The sequence below is a fragment of the Nothoprocta perdicaria genome, unplaced genomic scaffold, assembly GCF_003342845.1.
Source record: "Nothoprocta perdicaria isolate Ctin4 unplaced genomic scaffold, notPer1 scaffold_80, whole genome shotgun sequence".
Taxonomy (NCBI): Eukaryota; Metazoa; Chordata; class Aves; order Tinamiformes; family Tinamidae; genus Nothoprocta; species Nothoprocta perdicaria.
In genome coordinates, this window is record NW_020456088.1 from 2,995,247 (window position 1) to 3,018,684 (window position 23,438).

Here is a 23,438-nt window from a genome sequence, read left to right on the forward strand (position 1 = left end):
TCCCTCTGGATGGCTGTGCAGCCCTGTGGGGTATCAGCTACTCCTCCCAGTTTGGCATCATCAGCAAACTTGCTGAAGGGGCACTCTGTCCCTTCATCCAGGTTGTTGATGAATAAATTGAACAAGATTGAACCGAGGACAGACCCCTGGGGGACACCACTAACTACAGGCCTCCAACTGGAATCAGTGCCACTGATTACCACTCTCTGAGCTCTAAATGAGCTCTGATGCTGTACCACAGAATGTTGATATATTGTAATCACCAAAGAAATTAAAATTTAGAAGATTTTTTCATCTTTGTGAAGTTACATCACAGTTTCCCTGAGAATGTGGTTAAGTGCCCCTTCCAATTATTTTAAAAGTTGAACAAATTCAGCATTGCCGCTCACCCACAAACTGCATGACAAACACACGCCATGCCATCCCCAAGCACTTACTTCATTGCTTTCATGTATGTTGTGATCAATCATTTGAAGAAGAAACCACATCACATTCCTCAGGATGAATGTGGTGATGAGGTTCCAGTGGATAATATTCCGCAGGCATCTGATACTCCTAAAAGAGAAATGCGCTTAAGTCGTCATATATAATGAATACACATGCACACACTAATGAGAATATAAAATAAACAAGCTAATCCATTCACAGAAAAATCCCCATGGTTTATCTCCAAACTACTCCTCATATATGGTGGAAAAGGAGATTCTTCTGTCCACTCGGACAGAAATAACAGTTTATGTAGCTGTGTACTGCTTTTTCTTTAATGGTAAAAATAGCAGGTTTGAGTCCCATTTCCCGATTCTGAGGATACAGTTAGTAACACAGCCAGTGACAATACCACAACTCAGCCTCTGCAATGCAGTCACATTCCAACCAGATATTCTAAACATAAAACAGCTGCAGAAAGATATCAAAATATATGCTTCTTCTCATGGTGAAATATTTTTCTTCCAGAAACCATGCAGCTTTACCAGGCTATGTAAAGCAATTTCTCTTACTACTTTAAGGAGTTCCCTATGATGAAATTAATTCAAGACAGTGAAACAGGAGCTACTGAAAACTCTCTAAAATTCAAATGGTTATTTTGTCCATGGTTATGTGGTTGCCCCCTGCCAATCCTACCAAATCTATTACAAACCTAGTTGAACCAAAACAAAAAAAAAAACTGCAGGGGATTCTGTTGAACTGCCCACTGAAGGAGGTTTGGTGACAAATATCCACACAGAATGTGTTATTTTCAAAATGGCTTAGCTGACATTGTTGGCTATCGTTGATCCCGGAGACTGCAAAGATTCCTCAAAAAGAGAAGGCACAATCCAGTGACTATCTTTGCTATTGTGTCAGGTCTTTTGTATGACAAACAGACCAACTTCTTGATGACAAACACTGGTTTGTTACCATAAAACTCTCATTGCCCTTTTCCCGGGATCTGATTAGTCAGTCTTAGCTCAAGAAAAAATCTGTTATCTCCTTCAGCCTCACAAATCTCTCCAAGATTTCATTGCAATTCAACAAGAAACAAATGGAAAACCTCCCACGTATGAGATACTGAAGCTTACAGAAAGGTGCTTAGGGATATAATCCTACTAAGTCAATGTCAAAATAGCTTCTGACTTTAACAACTCATACTACAGGTATGAAATCTCTATTTTGTTTTCAGAGCCTCAAAGACTCACAACTTCTGCAAACAGTTGCTGCTCAGATCCGTACAGTTTATATAGGCTACAAAACAAAAGGGCATTAAAGAGTGTAAGTTGTGTTATCAGGAAACCCGTCAGCGACATGGCTCACTGAGAACTTCAGTTATAATAAAATGGAAAAGTTCATGGTAAGATTTTCCGAGAAACTAGGCAGCCAGCACCAACTGACATTCATGCTGAAATGAACTGAAATACCCCAGAAACTCATTTGGTTCTGGACAGACTTTAAAACATGCTGTTAAAATCTGTTGTCTGTTGATCATTCTGAACAGAAATGTCCTGTAGCTGCTTGTTCATCTAGATATTTTATTCAGTCTTTTTTGATTAAGGAGAAGCAGGTTAAGGAAGGAGTTTGAAATACTGTCTTTTTGGGAGGGGGGACTAGAAAATGAGGAAATTCAAGTCAAATTGAAGAGCTGCTGTCACAAAATTAATTCCTTTTGAAAACTCTAACAGCAAATCAGATCCAGAGAACTTTCCATCTAAAGGCATTCTAGAAAAAGATAAATAAAGCACTGAAAAAAAATTCATGCTACATCTTTCGGATGTAGTTCAGTCATTACATACTCTAGAATATCATTAAATCCAACAGGAGAAAAAGATGACCATCACTCACAAGACATAGAGCAGGACTGTCCAGAGATGCAAAGAGAACCAAACCAATATTATAGATGTTTTTGTCTGGTTCAGTTCCTAAGAAAAGCTTTTCCATGCTTTAGGATCCTAGTCCTCAAAATCCCATTCTTTGTTGTGTCTTGGAATAAAAAGGTAACTTCAGTATCTACTGGCCTCTCTCTACCCTTCTTACTACTTCTCAGTTCACAATTTCCTTCTCTTTGCCCATCTGTTGGCATCTAGCCATTGGTTTTTGTTTGGATTACAAGTGGCTTGAGACAGAGGCCACGTATTAGTAATGACCAGGACCACAAGCAAGGTCTGCTTTTGCTGGGAATTCCCAAGAATGCAGATAACTATGACAATCAAGAATCCTCCCTGTGTTTGGAAAAGTCTCCAGCTGAGAGCAGACATGTTAACCTAATGTTAAATTAAGTACAATCCTACATGTGGACGGCAACTGTAATTCATGGAGATGGAGCTTGCAACATTATCAAATGAAGGTTTGGACTTGAAATATGGGCAGTTGCCTCTATGTCCCACTACTTTTAAGAAAAGCCTGAAATATGTAGGCTTATGGTATATTAAGAATGTTCAGGGAATCAGTAAATCAGCACCATGGCCTCATTCCCCTTCTGAGATACCTCATATGCGGCACAGTTGATAAGTAGATTTTAAGAGTTTCTCTCTTAAATTTACTGTTTAGGTTTCAAGTCTTTGAGGCTAATGAAGCAAGCTGAAAAAAGAGACTGCAAGGCAAACCATTTACTTTCCCACGCTCCACAGAAACATTCCCCTCCACACTGCTACTTTGGCAAAGCAGCACAAACAGGCGAGGTGTTGCAAGTGCTTTTTGATTTTTTGATGTCTGCACCGTTAGTCTTCTGATGGTAAGTTCAGTTAGCATCTTAATAGAAACACCACTACAGTCAGGCTGAGAAATGCACCTTTGAAAGTGCTGCAGATTCTCTGTGATTCCAGTATTTAGGTGGCCAAGGCATAGAATGGTTTTAACATTTCCTATATTCTTTTTCTTTTTTGTTTTTTTTTCTCCTCTCCTCTCCTCTCCTCTCCTCTCCTCTCCTCTCCTCTCCTCTCCTCTCCTCTCCTCTCCTCTCCTCTCCTCTCCTCTCCTCTCCTCTCCTCTCCTCTTCATTTAGTAAAATTTCCAGTTACAGACCCTAATTACTATTATTATTATTACTATTACTATTATTACTGGGTTTGTAGAGAGTCCAGATCATATGTTTTGTTTGCTTCTGTATCCTAACTACTACTAGCACAGAAATTGCAGTGGCAGTAATATAACTCATAGCCAAAGACAAGAAAAGTATAGAAATACCTATGTCAGATTCATATGGGGAAGGGAGAAACAACATGTTAATGTAGTGTGTGGAGGCTGCCAGGCACAAACTCTTCCTGGCCACCTGAGGAAGCTGCTTTTGCTTACAGACATTGCCAATGAACGTTACCATTCTGATAATTATTGGACATACCATTGTCCAGTGTAGGAAAGGCTTCCAGAGGGACAGTAATTGAGAGAAGGGTCCACGATCTGAGAACAAATGCCTCCTGCTCATCTCAAACACACACACACACACACACATACAGCATTGTAGGTGGCATTAGCCTGAGTTCTACAGCAGAATGTTAGACACAATGAAGCAATTAAGATGAAAGCAAACATATCTTTTGTTGGCCCTACTAATTAGTAAATGAAAAAACAGGTGTATGTCGGGAAATTAAGTATAATGCCCTCTTTATTAGCTTTGAAATTAGACCTGTTTCAATCCCAAATGTTTCTGGCTTGATATCATAATATTGGTATCCTGAATTGTTTCCATGTCAGGCCTAATAGCTGCAAATGAAGAAAAGGCAAAATTTTCTCACAGGTGACTGCAGCCTGTGTCAGAGGTGGGCAGAAAGAGTTTCAGCCTGTTGCAGAACACTATATTAATTAATTCAATGAAATTACCCCAATTCTAGGAATGCAAATAGAAAGCAGAGATTAAAAAAAAAAACACATTATTTTGATTTGGGAAATGCTAAGATGGATGAGAAACCATGAAACATGATCAATTCTTTCTGTACAAGTGGCCTCACTGATTTAGGAATGTGTATCTATAAAGGGATTTCTAAAATAGCATTGGTGAAACTCAAAATAGTCTTCCTGTTGATTCATGTTTGTTTTCCTCTCTGTCCATACAGTGTTGTTTTTCCTCTGGGATATGTAGAGCTATTATTTTCTGATTCAGAGTATGACATAAATAATTAACATTAGCAATCACCATAATGTGCCAGCATGGCCAAAAGCTAGCTGAATTAGTAGAATCATCTGTATGGAATTAATTGCAAATGATAACTTTAATAAAGGAATTTGGAAACCTTCTATTAGCTCATGTAGGATTCCAGCAATAATAATGTTCAGTTAAGACTGCTGTTCCACTGACTATCTGAAAACAGCTGGCAGGAGAAATCCAAAAGTGCTTTCCTGGAGTCCTTCCCATTCTGTAGAACAAGCAAAAAGGGTAGTCTTGGACAATACTTAAAAAAAATATGTTTCCCTTCCAGTCTTTTCTAGGACAAGCAAAGCTCATGGATTAACCATACATGGCACAGAGAGGGAAGAACACCTAACTGCAAACTGTTTCTCAGTTTGTGTGGCCTGTTTGCTATCATCCACATGGAGACCTCCCCGAGGTCTTCATTGTTTCCACTGCATGATCTTGATTGATCAATGCCTGTATTCTAGTATACCTAGTGTTCACAGACGGGAAAAGCAGTTGGAGATTTTGGCAGGAAAATGAACTTTTTGGTGGCAGTTGCCTAGGAGAACATAAATATTCCCACATTCTTTTCCAAGGGAAAAAAGGCAAGAAGAGAAAAATGGCTTCAATAGGAGGGTGGGAGCAAAATGCTCAGGTGAAGAGGAAAAGCAGCTACTTCTGTGTTTATGATGTACTTAGGTGCCAAGTAAGTCTATTGTAGAGCCATCTGTGCTCACTAAGACTTCTCCAACACTTTATTCCTGTTGCACTCAAGCCAACTTCTAATCACAGGACACAGCAGATTCTGCTTGCTTTGGCCACAGATATTTCTAGGTTTGAAAGGCTGCAGAAAACATTACCTAGGAGAGGACCACGGGCAAAACAATCCCAGAGCAAGATGGACTGCCTGCATTCATTGTCACCAGTGCCACCTGGCAATGTATGGCTGTGTAGCACTGTGAATGATGGCCAAATATAGCCCTCTGCAGACAGTGATGTATTAACTGTTCCTAGGGAAAACATCCAAAACACGCAATTGGGGCATGCAGAGGGACATTTCTTTCACTGTGAATATATCAGACCTAGTCCAAGGAAAATATAAGTATTGTTTCTGCTTGAGAGAGACTGTACTTACTGCTGCTCATGACAGGGAGATGTAAATGGACATAGGGCAACTCTTTGAAATTACTAGCATCCCAATACCATGACCATCATCCAGCTACCTACAAGAGAGGATCTAGTCATCCTGGCATTTAGCATCTGTCCTGGAGGGTGAGGTTTTCCTGGAAGACTTAGGATCCTCATGCTGCTGACCTGCACTGGTCAAATGCCCTTAGGAATGCTCAAGTTCAGTCTGCTTAATGAAGGCTGCTGAAGCCTTAATGAAGGCTGCTGTCAGTCATACTGAGCTAGAATGTAAAAGGGTTTGTGGAGTATCTTTCTAACAGGACCCTTCTAGCAGCTTAGGTCTAAGTTATCCTCCAGTAACAAACTACTTTTAGAGTAGCAGGAACACAATAAGTAGCTACCTTCCTCTGAAATTTAGCTAGGACATCTTCCTGTTGACAGAGGCTGTAGTTATAAATCCAGACAATGGAAGGGTGAATGTTTGCTATGAAGGGTGACCACCGCTACAGGATTGTCGAAAATAGAAGTTAGGACTTCAAAAGCTACATATTTGGGGAATATGTGAGTGCACGACATATCCTCATTTATTATGATCTTGTGGGTTTATGCAAAAAAATAAATCTAGAAAAAAAACAGTTTAAAAGATCAGCTAGGAAATTCAAGCTTGATTTTTTTTTGCTTATAATAAAATTAACATTTGTTTATTAAATTATTTTCCTTTGCAGATACCATGCATATAAAACAACACAAGAGAAGTAAATGGCTCTGATGCTGCTCTTAACACTCCCCTTGGCCTCATTTCTATCTAAATATGGTGTGGAATATTCATCATTTTGGCATATTTGGCAAGGAATTCAGAGAAGAAAATATAACATTATTTATAACCTGGGTGCTTCTTCAGCTGTTCAAATATTCATTCCTACGTTTCTATACTTCCCCAGCTAAAGTGCCTACAGGAACCTGTTCTGCAGCAAGCTACGAACAAATGAGAAGGCTTCCCTCCATGCCTGCCCTCATTCTTGCCCTCCTATCTCTCTTCTTCTTCCTCATACAACACCAAACCCGTTGCAAACTTCTGCAATGTGGGAGCCAACTGCACTTTCTTCCATGCCTCCCCTTGCTGTTATCAGCTTCATGGTGATCACTGAGCAGATGGGAAGGTCCCCAAAAGGAGCTGGCTCCTTCTATAATACATATGCAAGAATGGTATACAGACCTATCTAAGGATTAAACCTTAAACACCTATATATAAATTTCTAATGGATAATTCTAAACACTGAGGCCTGAAAATATCTTGTCTGATTCACCTGTCCAGAGATATCTCAGAGCAGGGTCTTTTTTTTGAAGTAAGTTGGGCTCCTGAACATGACACACACCTAACAGAAAAGAAAAACTGCAAAGATGAAGCTCTATTTTCTTTATTCCTCTGAGATTTTAGTAAATTTGGAAGAATTACTTCAAATACATTTATTCATCATCAATAACAAAGGCAGAATGGAGTACAAATGGGTTTTAGCTTGTTAATTAGCACAGAGCAGTTGTGTTACCTGAATTTAAACAAGTTAGAGTCTGTCTCCAAAGACAAATTCATGTAGCTAAAATCTCATCAGTGATAGAAATACACTGATAGGAACACAATTCAAACACATGATGGAACAACAAATCCTAAACCTTCACAGACCACAAAGTCAATGAGATATATAGTTCTTCATAAAACTGAAACTCTAGTCTAAAACTTTCAATTTAAGTTTTTCTCCAGTACATTTGCTTCAGACCTTACTGTTCTGATTAGAAATAATCCTCTAATATCCACTCAAGGGTCTATTCATAATGTGCCTCTACTCTTTTCCTTTTGCACTAATATTGTCATTGATTGTAAGTAGCATTTATGCAAAAGGACCTATTTATAGGTAGCAATCACACTCCTTGACAACCTTAATATTTCTAGGTTACAGTACCATTATTTCACATGCAGCTTATGAAGCCTCCCATACCTTAAGAATATAGCTCTCTGGACACTCTTAATTAGTGGTATGACTTTGGGAGCTCGTGAGGGTTCTGCTTTCATTTGTGGTTTCTGTGCTAGGCTCTGTACAAAGATGGAGCATCTAAACTAAAGGAAAAGTGATACAGATATGAGAGGAGAAGGAAATGAGTAAGGACAGCAGGAAGCAAAGACATTGGCCTACGGCTAGTCAGCAAGAAATGTGTTACTGTCCTTCATCTTAATCACTTAGCATACTTCAGATGGTTTCCAGCAGTATAGACATTTCAGATATTTTGTTCTCAAAAATACCCACTTAGTATCTCACTGAACATATGCTTATTTACAGAACTCCATTCCTTACCACGGCTGCCTCGCTGTTGAGAATCATACCATGGACAGAGTTCTGTCTCCAAACCAACAGCCATTCCTATCCACTAAACACATACTGCGCCATTACCAGTATTTAGAGAGAAGTTTAAAATATGTCATGTGCCTGAATAATTTTTAAGGCCCTCCTGAGCTAACTGGCAAATAGAACAGACTTAACAGGACTAGGTGGAAAGCCAGCAGCTAACAGAGAAAACGGAGCATTAACATGCACATTCATTTATTAATTCGTTTATTTGATGTTGTGTCCTGAGACTGACACTTCTTCTCCTTGCTCCATAGTAGAAAGGGATATACAGGATGACTATGTATTAGATCTGGCACCTGCTCTGTTTTAATCACATCAGGTATCACATCTCTTTTAAATTCAACTCCATATTAATTGTGCAGGTCACCTACTCACACGGCATGTTCTCAACACCCAGAGTGCTGCCTCTGATCAATGTCATTTCACTCTACTCTATGAAACATGCCCTGCACGGATGCTCTATTCCTCACAGGTTCTTACAAAGCATTTAATCAAGCTCTTTCATCCTTACTAATAGAGACCTGCAGCAGCTGTCTCACCAAATGCACACAAGACTGAAGATCAAGAGATAGTTCAGAGGAGACAAGAAAGGATAAATGGGTTCTCTCACTCCTAAAACCTAGGAGCTGGTTAAAAAAAAAGGGTGAAAATTTTCTTTCAAGAAAAAAAAAAAATTCTTTGGGAGAAAAAATAGATGTGATTTAGGCAATGTGGCTCTTACCAGCAGAAGGAAGGGGCACACTTCCTCAGGTCCATGAGAAATACTATGATATTTTCAAGAGGAAATAGAAATATATTAATGAAAGGGAAATAAGAAAGCAAATTATCCCTCAGGCCCTCATTTGCCTTCATTAACACCATACTAGTGACAAAAGATGCCATGAGAACACAACTGCGTAGCTTTTCAGAGCTGCCTTTATCCAGCAGTTCATGCAGAAGCACTTGTCCCTTTCAGTGCTCAGCCTATCTTCTTTTTAGCACCCTTCTTCACGGGGTTCAAAACTCAGTGGGGACTTAGATATTTCCTAGAACAAACACCTGTGTTTCTGTAGTCAATGCCTTTGTTTCAGTCCCTACTGCACAAATAAAATATCTGCTGACTGAATCTCATTATGTCACTGCTGGCATCACACTCTTTAATAACAAAGCAGGGGTTCTACAAAGGAATCACATTTCAGCTCCGAGGCTGATATAACAGCACACTAACAAGGAAAAATAGCCAGAGTACAGCAATTTGGGCTTCTGCATACTGAGCAACAGTAAATGAAAAAAAATATTGCTCAAAATATATATATTCCCTTTCTTTCTTTAGCTTGAATGTCATTACTGTTACCAAGTTTCCTCCTATGGAAAATTTCTGCTTTATCAGAAATCAGAATGTGATTGTGTGGGAGGGTGAAAGCCATGTCAGCAGGAACTGCCTGTAAGCACCTGAGAGATGAATTAAATCTTTATTATTAATGAAGAGAACACACAGCCTGCGAGTTTCACAGCAGTGCAGATACATTACATGAATGCCATGTGAATCTGTTCCAATGCCGCATCAGAGATGAATGCTCCTCTAAAGCTCCTCTATCTGGTTTATGCAGAAAAATCCTTACTTTTCCTTCTCAGTATTTTATTTTGTTGTTTTTGTTGTTGTTTCTTGTGATTTGCCTTGTTAAGATAACAAGGCTTTCACACTTCTAACGCCACTTACCACTAGACTCTGAGGAACCATCCTTGACTTAGCCCCTCAGGAGCTCTCTCAATGAATCATTGCTGTCCAGTGTGCTACAGAAAATCAAATCAGGCTTCACTATTTTTTTTTCCTTAGGTTTTGAATGCAAATTTAATGGCTTATTTTTCTTCAAAATGACAAGGAAGAAAGATTGGATCATAAGCCACAGAACTGGAAAAAGATGGAAGGGGTCTTAGCAGTAGAAGGGAAATCTTGGCTCAGTTCTCCCAGGGTCTGCCTGGGACTGCTGGCAGCACAGAAATATGGTTGGCAGATTTCTTTACTTGCCTCTACATCTGAGCTTTCTGCCCCTCAAAATAACTTCTAGTGCAAAGTTATTTAGGATTTAAGACAGCAGAAAAAAATATATCAGGATGGAAGGAGTATTTTGACTAGAGGATAGACGGGTGCATAAGGAACAGAGGGAGACAGGAACTGATAAGAAGATGACACAGGACATATTTGGAAAAATAGGGAATGAATCTAGTTCTTCCAATTCTCAACCCAGTAAGACTGAGAACTTAAACTTCCCATTGAGGCAAAAAGTACCTGGGCTGGAGCAGTAAAAATAACAGTGAGGTTCATCCCCAAAAGCAAAATATTCTTCTCACCAGCTCATCACCAAAGCAACACTCTCTTTGCCATGCCTGACAGAGATTTAGCTTTCTCTTTAAACCACCAATGCAAGAGATTTCTCAGACTTCCTCAAATCTATGTACCACTGCAGCAGATGTGCTCCCATTTACTCCTTTATCTCTCTTCTAACTGCATTGACAGAGGAAAGGAAAATGAGGTAGACGATAGAGGAGAACTCTAAAAACAGGGAGTGATTGTGTATCATGAGACTTCCTTAGGGTCTTCTTTCCATCCTCACCCCGAGCAGGCTCCATGGTTAGCGGTGTAGAGGACAGGAAAAAAGAGCTGAGAGATTTCTACTGTGGCTAGAGTGGATACAGAAATATCAGATTTAGGGTTTTTTTACTGCTGTCATTCAGTGTTTTTGTTTTTACTTCTGTGTTTTTTTACTGTTCTTTTAGCCAGGATATATTTAAATTGTCCTGCTTCATGCAATTACTAGAGGCCCTCTTCCATCCAGAGTAAAAGAAAGCGTGAATAACGGGGCTCAAATCATCACAACTGATTTGCTTTTGAGACACTTTGCAGAGATAAATGTAACGAAGATGCTCTGCAGAGACCAAGTAAGCTCATGCTGGTTTGTGCTGGCTAGACAGTTACATCAGGACACTAGATTTGTTCTTTATGGTGCAGTATGCATCTTGAAAATGGAGTATCTTAATTCAGGGCATGTTCAGGGGACTATCTAAATGCTGCAGTCATTTTTAATGCTGAAATTGACTGCAAAACTTAAACCTTAAAGTCAAAGATCATATATCAGAAAAAAAAAAAAAAAAAGATTAAATAGGCTACATTGATGTTTAAAGACAGATACATTTATATCATATTATTTAATTGTTTCTGCTTTATTTACTTAAGCATTTATAAAAGTTTCAGCATCAAAGAAGGGAATATAGTTACAATGAGTAATTTTTAATCTTTCTTCAGTGCAAATTAATTTAGGGCTTCAAGCACTATGGGAATTAGCATTATATGCACAATACAAAGGTAGAAACTGGAATATAAAATCACAGATCTGAAATGCTCTCACTGAACCCTCCATTTTTTTTTTCTCCTTATTAGTGTACATTATCTGCATAGAGAAGCTGGAGTGAAAGAAAATTCCTATTTTTGATAAGAAAAACCCTCTCGTTAGGACTGCTCAAGATAAAAAGTTAGCATAAGCCTTCACAGAGATGTTCTGTTCTAGGAAAGTAGTAATTCTTTTCCCGAAATCATCGTCTGTCATCATGTTGCAATTCTACGGGCCCTCCTCAACCTCTTTCTGCTCTGCTATAATTACAGCATTTGTCTCAAGGATGATTATTCCAGAGCACACAGTGCATTTGAGTCCAAGTTCAAGCTGAATGTTCCTAGACAAGACAGCACAAATAATATAGAAATACTTTCATCAGGCCATTACTATTAAAAAAAAATTCCCATGATTCAGCCTCTATATGTATTTTTAAAGTATATGATAGTGACTGATGTTTATTAACTGTCACACAGTGTCCTTCTCACTTGTCCTTTCTTTGTTCCTTTGTTTTCAAAGTGATATCCATGTGATCTGACACACAAACTCCCTTCTGTACCACTGAACCAGGAAAGAGAGGAGTTCCTATGTAGTTTCTACCTGGATGCCACCCTGTGCCCCGTGCTCTGGGTGTCCCTGCTTGAGCAATGGGGTTGGACTAAATGATCTCTAGAGGTCCCTTCAAATCTCAGCCATTCTGAGGTTCTCTGATTCAATAAACTGAATCCCTAATCTCATGACTACTGGTGGAGATAAAATTCTTAGTCTTTATTTAAACAAACTTTTAAGTTCTTCAATGGGACAAGATTTGGAGTTCTGTGAAAACACAGTGGAAGGAATACATTCCATCTCACTGGGTCTAGATCTGGCCTAGTCTGCCAAGGAATGCAAAATGCCTTGTGTTATCATGTCTAGCATTATAGAAAAACAAACAAACAAACAAAAAAACAAACAAAAAAAAAAACAAAACACTCAAATCCCAGTTTCCCTTAATGAAACACTCTGTGTGCTCACAGGATTTTTACTACATCAATAAATCATGCATAGTTTTCTTCCTGAATACAAATAGACTCTGGGTCCTAAATACAGAAGCCATCATTACGGCCCATCCACTGCATCCATCAATGAAATCATGTACATGCTTGGGAGCATAAATGCCATGATCATTTTTCAAGGCCATACACAATCCGGACAGTGTTGTTAGAGGGCTCAAGTAACCCAATAATAAGTGTCACACACCCAACCAAGTTAGAAGCATGCAAACAGATTACTCACCTCAAGCACAAGAAAAGCATAAAGGCAACTATAAGGGCCCCTACTGATATACAGTGCCCCAGGTAGTTTATGATGAGAGCAATCTTGTAATGGAGCGCATACTTCCTCTGGAGGTAAAGAGATAACATGATTAAATCAGCATGACTCTCTGAGCACTGACATTAAGGAACAGTTAATCAGTTTAGGAAACAGTAATTACTTTTCTTGACTTTAAAATGATATAATAACCCAAGGGCCAATGCTTATGATTCTTATGGCCAAGCTTGCTGGCCAGACTTAGAAGGGCATGTTTGGTTTCATTTCAGTTTGGAGTTTGTTCATGGTTTCTTACAGATCTCTGCATAAAGCTTTATTCTTCTTCCTGTCCTGATTTTTTTCCCCTGTGGTTTCCTCAGGATTTGATACTTTTTTTTTTTTCCTTCAAAATTTCATTGTGAAACATCGTCATTTAGAGACAACAAGGCCATCAAAGATGCAAAGTATCTCTTTGTGAGGAGTCTGGATGGTCTCAACAAGCGAGTTTGTGTGTTTTTTTACTATTCAAATAGATTGATTTTCATAAAAGTGAATCAATTGTCAATTAGAATAAATAAAAGACCTTTTCTATAAGAGCAGTATTTTCTCTGAAGTACTTTGCTTGCAAACAAAGATCCTTATATTTCCAATTAAAGGCAGAACCAATGCAGGCTGAAAGACCTAGAATCTAATAGAATCCTCCAGTTTTAAGACAGCCCAAAATATTGGAGATCTGCTGTTTTAAACAGTGATCCAGGTACTTGATGAAATTTATACTAGTGTAGGTAGTATACTAGTAGTAGGTCCTTGATCCTATAAACAAAGAACAAAAGTGCTCCCACCTAAATCAATGAATTTAGTGATGAGGTCAAAATTTGACTTGGGTTTGTAAGACCTCAGCCTAATTGTCTTATTTTCCAGAAGTAAATGAAAGATATTTTTGCCGGCTGCTGCTGGCTACAGAAAAAAAGAGGCATCTCCTTTCATTGCCTGATGGAAAAAAGTAGAAAATATGAAGGCTGAAGTTGGTTAAAAAAAAAAAAATCAGAGGTATTCTACTTAAGAACAAAGCTTCCTGGAAACAGATTCTTTATTGAGTCTGATATTCTTTTTTTTTCTTTCAGGCTAAGAAGATCTTTCCCCCATTTTGGGATATTCTCCTCTCTCAGAAAAGAGATAAAGAAAAATAAATACAAAAATAATAAAAAGAAATAAGAAAGACTGTTTAAAAATAACTACCTAAATCTCCTCCCTCATGACTAGAATAGAAAACTAAAACCATGAAAATGTCATCACTTTTCTAATTTGGGTTGAACTTCCTTTGCTTCTTTTTTTTTTTGTAACAACTTTGCTTAAAGTTTTATTACAGGCAAAGAAATTTGACAGTGAATAAATGTTGTTATTAAACTACAACTAGCAGCAATAATTAGTATTTGCTCCACTGTTAAATGAAGGTAATATCTTACAGGACTTTGTTAGAGAGCAAGTGAGCTCTTTTGGAACCATTTTCATGAGGAACTCTGCCTATATTTCCAGCCCATGGAGCAACGTGCTGTTTCTGGACAGAACTCAACCATATAAGGTATTTGCATGTCTATGACAAAATCCATGAAAATAAACTTCCCTCTACACAGGCCCATTTCCCAATAGCCATGAGGAGAACCAGAAAACAAGACAATGAACTTTACTTACTCTAAAGTCACAAAGTCACTAAAAAAGGGAGGGATGCACACTCTTATAACCTGGACTGAAGTTCCTACCTCTAATGCAATGGTATGCAACTCAGCATCCCTGAACACTGGCTTGCTCATCTTTCTTCCCTCTTAATGTTGGTGTGGTGCTAGAAATCTTCTAAAAGAAGATGACAGTGTTTCTCCCATACAAGCAACCTGATCTTTGAATTTGATCAGTCTTCAGTCTTCTCCTTTGACTCATAACTACTATTTCAATTTCTCTCAAGCTTTAAGAGGTTACAGTTTAGAAGAGAAGAAAATTAATTGTAAAAATACAACAAAGCTCCCTTCTGAGGCACTGGAGTTGAAGGACAAACAAGCACAACCATTTTTTTTCTGTTGCTGACACTAACAATATTTCCCAAAGACAAATTCAAATATCATATGAACAAGCCCTGCCTCAGTGCCTATAAAAAAATGAGTTGACAGGGTGGGAAGATCACTTCCTACCAGTTTATATGCATTCTGCCTCTCTGCTAGAACTGGATACAACACCTCCAAGGCTGAAAAAGCACGTGCCCAGAATCAGATGCGCTGGCCAAAGCTCAGTTCATGTAAAATACTTGTATAACACTGTTCTGTCTCACTCTTTTGAAGGCAGATGCATTTAAGAGCTAACAACCTTCTACTTAGTACTTCTCATTTTGGGAAGATGTTTCACTCTGCTACAGTGCAAATTCAAGTCCTGTTCATGGATAAGGAGGAAGGTCTTTACATGAGAAAGGAGCTAGAGGAGGAGATGGTCAGGACATTCTCCTTGCTGTGCTTTCCAGATTACAGCAAGCACCATCACCAGAGCCTTTTCTCATGTCATGTATTATCCACATCAGTCATCTTATATCAGACAGAGCACTGTTATCTTCCAACCACCTTTTACTAGGCTAGTGGAGGAGGAGGAGCCTCTTTTCTATCTGCACTAGCTTTTTATACTAAGGTGCATTGGGTTTCTTACTGTCAAACTTTAGGCTCCTGCAAGGGCCATTCTTTCCATAGGAATTTTTCCTTCCTTTTCACTAGGATGTGACTACTAATCTGTCCAAACCAAAGCAGTTAATGATGGACCCTCTCAAGATGACAATGATTGTTCTTCCTCTAACAGGTCCTGCCTGGATTTACAGCATGAGCTCTCTCTATGTCTGCACTCTATTCTCTTTCTATTCTCAATTTAGATTTCTTGTTCCACATGACCAGCCCAGCTTAAAGACATCACATCTCCTCTCCAAAGTGTACTGCGAGCTGCCAATAAGTCTTTGTTTTTTGCTAGTTGTCCTTTCTAGGAAAGACAACTTTACTTTCCTTTTCTAGCAAAGGACAACTCCCGCTCCTTCCTTCTCTTTCCTGATATCCAAACTAAGGCTACCATCTCAACTAACACATTCCCTAAAATTTCATTGACTAGGTAAAGTTGACTGACTGTGTCTCTTTGGCAGTAATGAAAAAGAGACAAGCACCACACTAGGACAGTCCAGTTGCAAAATACTCAGGATAGTAGTAAATCACTCCTTGAATAGGCTTCTATCTCCTTCTCTTGATTGTAGAAGAAAACTGGATGACTGGTTTGGACTAGGTGTACCTTTTAGGTAATTAAAGATCAGCCAAGGTGAATCTTACCCCACTTAGGCACTGTACAAGCTAGTTAAAGGTCAAGTAGACCTAGATTGCCTCGAAGTGGAGGGAGGAGACTATTTCCTTGCACTTTTGTTTGCAATTGGGAGCTCTCTCAGTTTTCTCCAAGTTCACTGCTTTCTTGCTCTGAGCCAGCTGGAAGCTGTGTAACTGTGGCTAATATGACTGTACTCCTGAGCAAGGTAAATTAATAATCAGGCCCAGAAAGGAGCTAACATGGCTACAGAGCACCAAGCCATCTCAAAACAGTAGCAGAGCCAAACTCACATTCAGCTGCCACAGGCCACAGAGGCAAAGTTTAAGGAGAAGCTTCTAATTTACAGCTCTTTATGGAGGCTGAGATATATTCTTTGCTGCCTGAGAAACATTTGTCTTCTAACAAGAGCACAGATTTTTGCCGAATTCAGTGAAGCCCTCTCACTTAATAGGCTGAGTGAAAGCTTTTCATTTATTACACATTGTGTCATCCAGTACACAGATTTTTGTGACTAATTCCTGAGCCTAGAGTAGGAGCTAAACTACCACGCGAAGGGTGGGATTCCATATAAGATTAAGACACCTATTTGAGTACCTACCAAGCATCTTAACCCCATTCCAAGGGCTGGAAATAGTTGTGCACACACAGGCATACCCCTTGGGGCACACTCAGGAGACTCTGTGGTTCCTATGATGTCTCATGTTGAACATCTACTAGACCCATGGGTACACATTGAGGCATGTAGCAAGGTGCTACATGCAGGGCAAGGAAATCCCACCAAGTCTATCCAGGAGTATAGCAGCCCCAGAGCATGTTTTTCTTGAGTATTATCCTGTAGCCATAGCTTATGAATACCAAGATTAACACTAATATATGGGCATAATCCATCAGCGACTGCATGCTTTAGGAACTTATGTCCTCAGAGAGCTCATAAAATTTGCAATTTCCCTTGCTATGTTACCAATGTTATCTCATAATGAATGTAGCAATTGACACTGGGTTGACCTTGAAAACTCCTGTTCCCATGATCATGTATCTATCAATGCATTTGAAGTTAAACCATGTACTGCTTAGAGCTTTAGCTGTTATGTAGCTAAGTGTGAAATTTTTGTTGTTTTCTCCATTATGGGCAAACAAAACCACAGAAAATGGAGCTGGTGCATTGCATCTGCTGGTATCTAACAATAAATAAAAATACACCTTCCTGTGTGTTTGCATCTCACCTTTAATCAAAATGGAAGATTATGGAAATCCATGGGGGGAATGAGGGATTTTTTTTTTAAGATCACAGAGTAATGTGTGTATTCATCTGTAACACAAAGCATTATGTAGAGATTTCAAAACTATTGACGATTGTTAATATTGGTGAAGCTTGACACAAATCTTAAAAAGCTACCAAATGAATTTTTAAGCTTTTGCAAACAAGCATGGTTGTGTGGGGGCTGGGGGGGAAGAAAGGAACATCTGCACTTCCCTGTTTAAGGAACATTCTGTTTAAGAAGTCTTAAGCTATTACCATAGCTACAAAGTTTTTAAAAGCAAAAACAGAGCAAAGGAAATAATCCTGTCTTCTAGTCACAACACTTCTCCAAACTCCTTAAAATAAAATTTGCCTGTTCAAGTCACACAGATGAGAGATAATGAAGGCCATTAAAATACAGCAGCATTTTCTGGTAGTCGTGCGGCTCGATCAGGTCAGGTTTCCCATGCCAGCCTAACCCAAATCAAAGCTTTGAATTTTGTCCAGCTCTGAATCCCATACCCCTACCAGGTGCTATCCACATCCTCTTTTGATTATTGTTAAGAGGATGGTTTCACACAAGTGTAAAGCCATCTCACTTGGAGCTAAAACAGTCCTCAATCATGGTCACACTTTCCTTCTCCTTGTTTCTGCTGACCCTAGCCCTCCTGCAGTAATGCAATAAGATAGTTCAAGGAATTAATTCAACTGAAAACCGACTTACCAAAACACATTTAAGTTTTTCACTTTCAGTGAGAAGGGAATGTAAGGAGGGGCTGAACTGGGGTGGTCCTACCTTAGATCAGGTAAAAATGCCATGAGAACCACCTTATTGCAGAATCAGAATCACAGAATATTCAAGGTTGGAAGGGACCTCTAGAGATCATCTAGTCCAACCTTCCTGCTCAAGCAGGCACACCTAGAGCATGTGGCACAGGGTGGCATCCAGGAGGGTTTTGAAGACCTCCAGGGAAGGAGACTCCACAACCTCCCTGGGCAGCCTGTTCCACTGCTCTATCACCCTAACAGTAAAGAAGTTCCTCCTCACCTGGAGATGGAACTTCCTGTGTTTCAGCTTGTGGCCATTTCCCCTTGTCCTGTCGCTGGCCACCAATGAGAAGAGCCTGTCCCCTTCTTCCCTGCATAAACACTGGAACTATCCTGCATTACGCTGGAACACTTTGAACACATCTATCAGTCCTTTGGGCTGCAGTCCTTCAGTGAGACTAGAAGCCTCTAGCAACTGAAGGGGAAGCTACTACCCAATGGACTAGCCAGTGGGTGAGAGCGGACACCCCTCAACAGCTGTTGTGTGGTTTACCTGTTCTCTCATGCATTTGTCAAAGCCCTCATCCAGCAGCAAGACTGATCCTATGGGATGGATGCTGAGCCACAGCCAAAACATCATGCCATTTCTGTGTGTAGCCCTATAGTTCCTGAGACCTAAATCCTCATTAATTCTGCAAGAAATATAAGTAGGCTGGGTTTTTTTTTTCTTCCTCCTCTCTGTTTGCAATGGATCTGGCACAATTCCCAAACCAGAAAGAGTGGGGAAAAAAAAAAAAAAAAAAACCAAAAAAACCCTAAAACATAAATAGGCCTGAACTGCTGGGCATTACTTCAGAATATTTCAGAATATTTCAGAATATTTAAGGTTGGAAGGGACCTCTACAGATCATCTAGTCCAACCTTCCTGCTCAAGCAGTCACACCTACAGCATGTGGCACAGGGTGGCATCCAGGCGGGTTTTGAAGACCTCCAGAGWAGGAGACTCCACAACCTCCCTGGGCAGCCTGTTCCACTGCTCTGTYACCCTAACAGTAAAGAAGTTCCTCCTCACCTGGAGACGGAACTTCTTGTGTTTCAGCTTGTGGCCATTACCCCTCGTCCTATCGCTGGCCACCAGTGAGAACAGCCTGTCCCCTTCCTCCCTGCATTCTCCCTTCCTGAACTTATACATATTAATCATATCCCCTCTGAGCCGTCTCTTCTCCAGAGAAAAAAGGCCCAGCTCACTCAGCCTCTCTTCATACGAGAGATGTTCCATTCCCTAAATTACACTGACTCTCAGAAGGAAAGTCGTTCCTGGCAGAGGGACAGCACAAAGCCTATATGCTTTTTATGTCCCACCACAGCACTCAAAATAGGGGAAAGGAAAAGAGGTCAGAAATATGGGCAAAAAAGTCCGGAAGCTGTGTAAGGGTGAATGTCTATAACACGTCCAAGAAAAAGCAAGCAATCTGAGAAGAAAAGGACTTCACATAATCCTTTCCAGTCTTTCTGAAGGAGTTTAGCCCTATATGCTAATTTAATTCTGTAAACTTCCATACAATGCAGGGTTGGCTCAATCTTTAAAAGACAGATGGGACCCACACTCACTTTTATGTAATTTTCTGCTGTTGTCCCCTTAGGTATTTGCTGAAGGTAAAATTATATTGATATCTGGAAAGGTCAACTGTTGATAAGACAGTTAGAATTAATAAGTGCAAAGTGGAATCAGCTGGTGAGAGTTTTATTTCTGTACCAGGGAAGCTTTTGGTCTCATTAGTATTGTTACTAACATTTACTGTAGCAGCTATAGGCTCTATACAAAACTAGGAAGGATCTACATAACCATACATCATTAGGGACGTTGTAATAAAGCATTCTTTCTTTTCTGGAAAACATGTGAAGAAGGTGTGTAAAGAAGGGATAAGAGTTTGCCTGAACTCACAGGGAGGATTTCAGAGAAAAATAAAAAAAAAGAAAAACAGCTCAGAATCTTAAATTAATTTGTTAAGCTTAGCTTTGAATCCATGTATGCTGAAAAATGACATTGAGAAAAACAAAAGGAAAAATACAGACCTTGTCATCCAGAATAGGCTCACACTGAGAGTAGTTTATCTTAGAAGCCCATGTCCCATTGCCCAGGCATTCTCTGTAGGCATTTCCTGATTGGGACCAAAATAAAAGAGTTAATAATTTTAAAATTAATAATAATAATAATAATAATAATAATAATAATAATAATTTCAAAAGATCCCCAAAGGACACATATAAACAACTGCATAAACAACTGCATAATCAACTCTTTCTGAGGACTTTTATAAAAAAATTCTCATTGAGTCTTCACCATGGTCTTTCAGTGCTAGTTCAACAGCCAGACATTAGGCATCAAATAAGAACATCAAACTGAATGATAATAAAAGTGCTATTAAGTACAATTCATTGAAAAAGCTATTGAGCCTTTATAAAATGTACCCCTTTTTAAAAAGAAGAAAGTCCACACAGAAAGCAAAAAGGAACAGTTGACCGAGTGCTCCAGGTTGCATTATATCCAAACATTGCATTCAATTTCATGCTGCGATAGTCTATTTGTACCTTTTCACAGCTTCCTCTCAAGCAGCAGAGCCAAATGAAATAGGAATGACCATCATTTTGATCCAGTAATGAGGTTTCATCATTGTGGTCTTGGCTTTAGAATAACCTCTTTTAGCATTCCCTTCTGGTGCACACAAAGAAGTCTATTCAGTCTCCACACATATCAAGGACCATCTGAGATGTTTTGGGTACTTGAGATATTTTCTAGGACTAGCACACATGCCACACAAGCTAGAGCAGATCTGTGAAGCAACTACAGGCTAGCTGGATAGCTTAGGATATCTCAGATGGCACTAGATGCTTATATATGAATAACTAAATTCACGTTAGATAAGTTCAGGTAGATGGGGTATCTACCTGAGTTCTAGAAGGTCACAGCTTTCCTAGGAGAGCAGAGTGATCTTGAACACAGAATCTCATATAGTACAAAAGAAATATTAAGAAGTAGATCAATGAGGCAAAGTTGAGTGTAATGAAGGCCATTCATTTCCACCTTCATATCGATGGGTAGCCCCTTCACTTAGCATGTTAGGAACAAAAAAAATGTATTTACAAACTGTCTTTCAAAGCAGAGGAACATTTTCTGTATGTTCATACCAAGTAAGAAGCAAAAGAAGCAGAGGTATGTATTGCCAGATAAGATCTCTCTAAAAATGAGCAAGAGAATGATAAAATCAAACACCACATTTCTCTGGTCTTGTACCCTCTCCATTATCAATTGCTTCTTGGAAACAAACCCAGCAAGTATATCTGACTTCTGGGAATTGTCTCATTCCAAACTCTGTATTCATAAGCAATTTATATCCCAGAGCAGAGGTCTTGTTTCTTCCTTCTGTGTAATGGATTTGCATTACAACATTAGTTGTAATGAAAACAATTTTCCAATCATACTGAATGTATTTTCATATGTAAGTTTTAATAACAAAATGCAGTTCATTAGTCTTTCAAAGGAGAAATATGTTTTAATGAGTGAGATATTTATTAGAGAGTAAGAGCTTGACCACATGCATCCTGAGGAAATGGCTTTTCTTTGTGTATAAATCCATGGCATACAGTCAGTGAGTCTAGCATTTCTTGGGGTTGTTAGACCAGTTGCATACGCACTGATAGGAGGCATTCACATTGTCAGGCAGTCATATCTGGACTGATTTTCCTGCATGTGCTTGCATATTTCTAATCAGAAAAGTCTGGGTAAAATAATGGTAACTTTTAATGAACAATTCTATTAATCCTTTCTACAGCAGCAAACAGCTGCTTCATAGCATCCCTGCTTAGCGTCGAAAGTGCCATGTAGAAGGTGATGAAAGAACTGAGACTGAACTCAGTGATGGGCTGAATCACTGGGACATGCACAGTCATAGCAATGATGCAAGCAAAGTGTGGCACCAAAGGGATGTCAATCAGAACTTCTACCAAAGACCACAATGGAGAATTTATGTCTACCAGCCTCAGAGTATAGAGAAAAGAGGGAAAATAATAGTCCCTAGAGACTTCTGTAATTTCTTTAGTGATTGAGCATGCTGAAAAATATCCCTTCCCACCTGTTTTTACAATGTGATCTGGGATTGATGTGCTTTATGCCATGCAAATTCTCGCCTTTTGCTCTAAAGCACTGTGTACAGAGAAAGACTGGATTAAATTTATTTGTTCTTAAAGATTCATATGAAAAAGGAGAAAAGGGGAAAGACACGAGGGAGAAATCCATTGCAGAAATACAGAAGAGTGCCTGGGCAGAAAGTGCACATAAAGAATCTTTTAGGGACACAATAGTTAATGTGAGCTATTAGCACAGTTCCTTTTCTTTCTGGTGAAACATTCTGTTAATTTCATTTCCTTGAACAAGCGACATATTGAAGAGCTAAGAATATTTTGTTTTCCTATCACTTTTCATTCCTTATTGATTTTATTGTAAAGAACAGATATACTAAATGAAGACATTTATTGTGGTTATAACTTGTGATTAGTTGGGCTGCGCATGCATTTGCACATAATACAACCACACAAACAGATTTAATCTTCCTGCAAGCAAATAAGGAACAGAAGATGATTCACGATGACACAGGCAACACAACCATTATGCACTTCGTTTTTGACACGCCATCAAATATTCATTTCTATGCTTCAATGTGTGGCTTCTTCATTGATCTTGAAAATTCTGGGTTTTTTTTTTTTTAGGATTATTCTGCTTCATTATCTACCCAGCAATTGGACAAAATAGTAAGAGGGCTCTCCATGAACACACAGAAATATCCAGAAGTGCTCAGATTGTCAATCAGGTTGTTAGCTATAAGAAAATGAACTTAATTCCCACCAGGCCAACGAGTACATCCTATGCATTTTTATATTCTCTTAAGGTCTGATTCCATCATGCTGATCATGGCCATATTCTATCAGTGAGGCCAATGACAGCAATGGCAATATTCCCAGTCAAACGTAGCAATTGCAGCCTCTCAGTGAACTGCAGTGTGTTCCACTACCGCTGCTTGCCTGGGAATCTTCACAGTTGGAATGGGGAATCTTCCTTGTACAAAGTGCATGCAGGTAATGTAAGTTGGCTAGAGAGAAACTTCCTTTCAAATGTAACATTAAAAGAGGCACTTATGTGAAATATTGGCCTGTAAAGTCAGAGGAAAAGGTGGCTAAGACCTGTTTTCTCTTGGTGCTAGGACTGGAGCTAGGTAGTATGAAGCTGGGTAACATTTTTTTCTGTTCAACAGATGATTTTTGAATCA

The 23,438-nt window shown here is 39.2% G+C and overlaps 1 protein-coding gene across 2 annotated transcripts in view; it reads right to left on the minus strand.

Annotated features, from left to right (window-relative positions):
* CRHR2 (corticotropin releasing hormone receptor 2) overlaps positions 1–23,438 on the minus strand; it is a 94,152-nt gene that overhangs the window by 42,740 nt on the left and 27,974 nt on the right. The window contains exons 3-5 of one of the 2 annotated variants that reach the window (XM_026051925.1): positions 20,191–20,276; positions 12,756–12,862; positions 438–555 (exon numbers count right to left, since the gene is read on the minus strand). In XM_026051925.1, coding sequence (XP_025907710.1) covers positions 438–555; positions 12,756–12,862; positions 20,191–20,276 — 311 coding nt within the window. Of the gene's footprint in view, positions 1–437; positions 556–12,755; positions 12,863–20,190; positions 20,277–23,438 lie in introns of those variants that run through there. The other variant, XM_026051926.1, reaches the window with a different exon arrangement.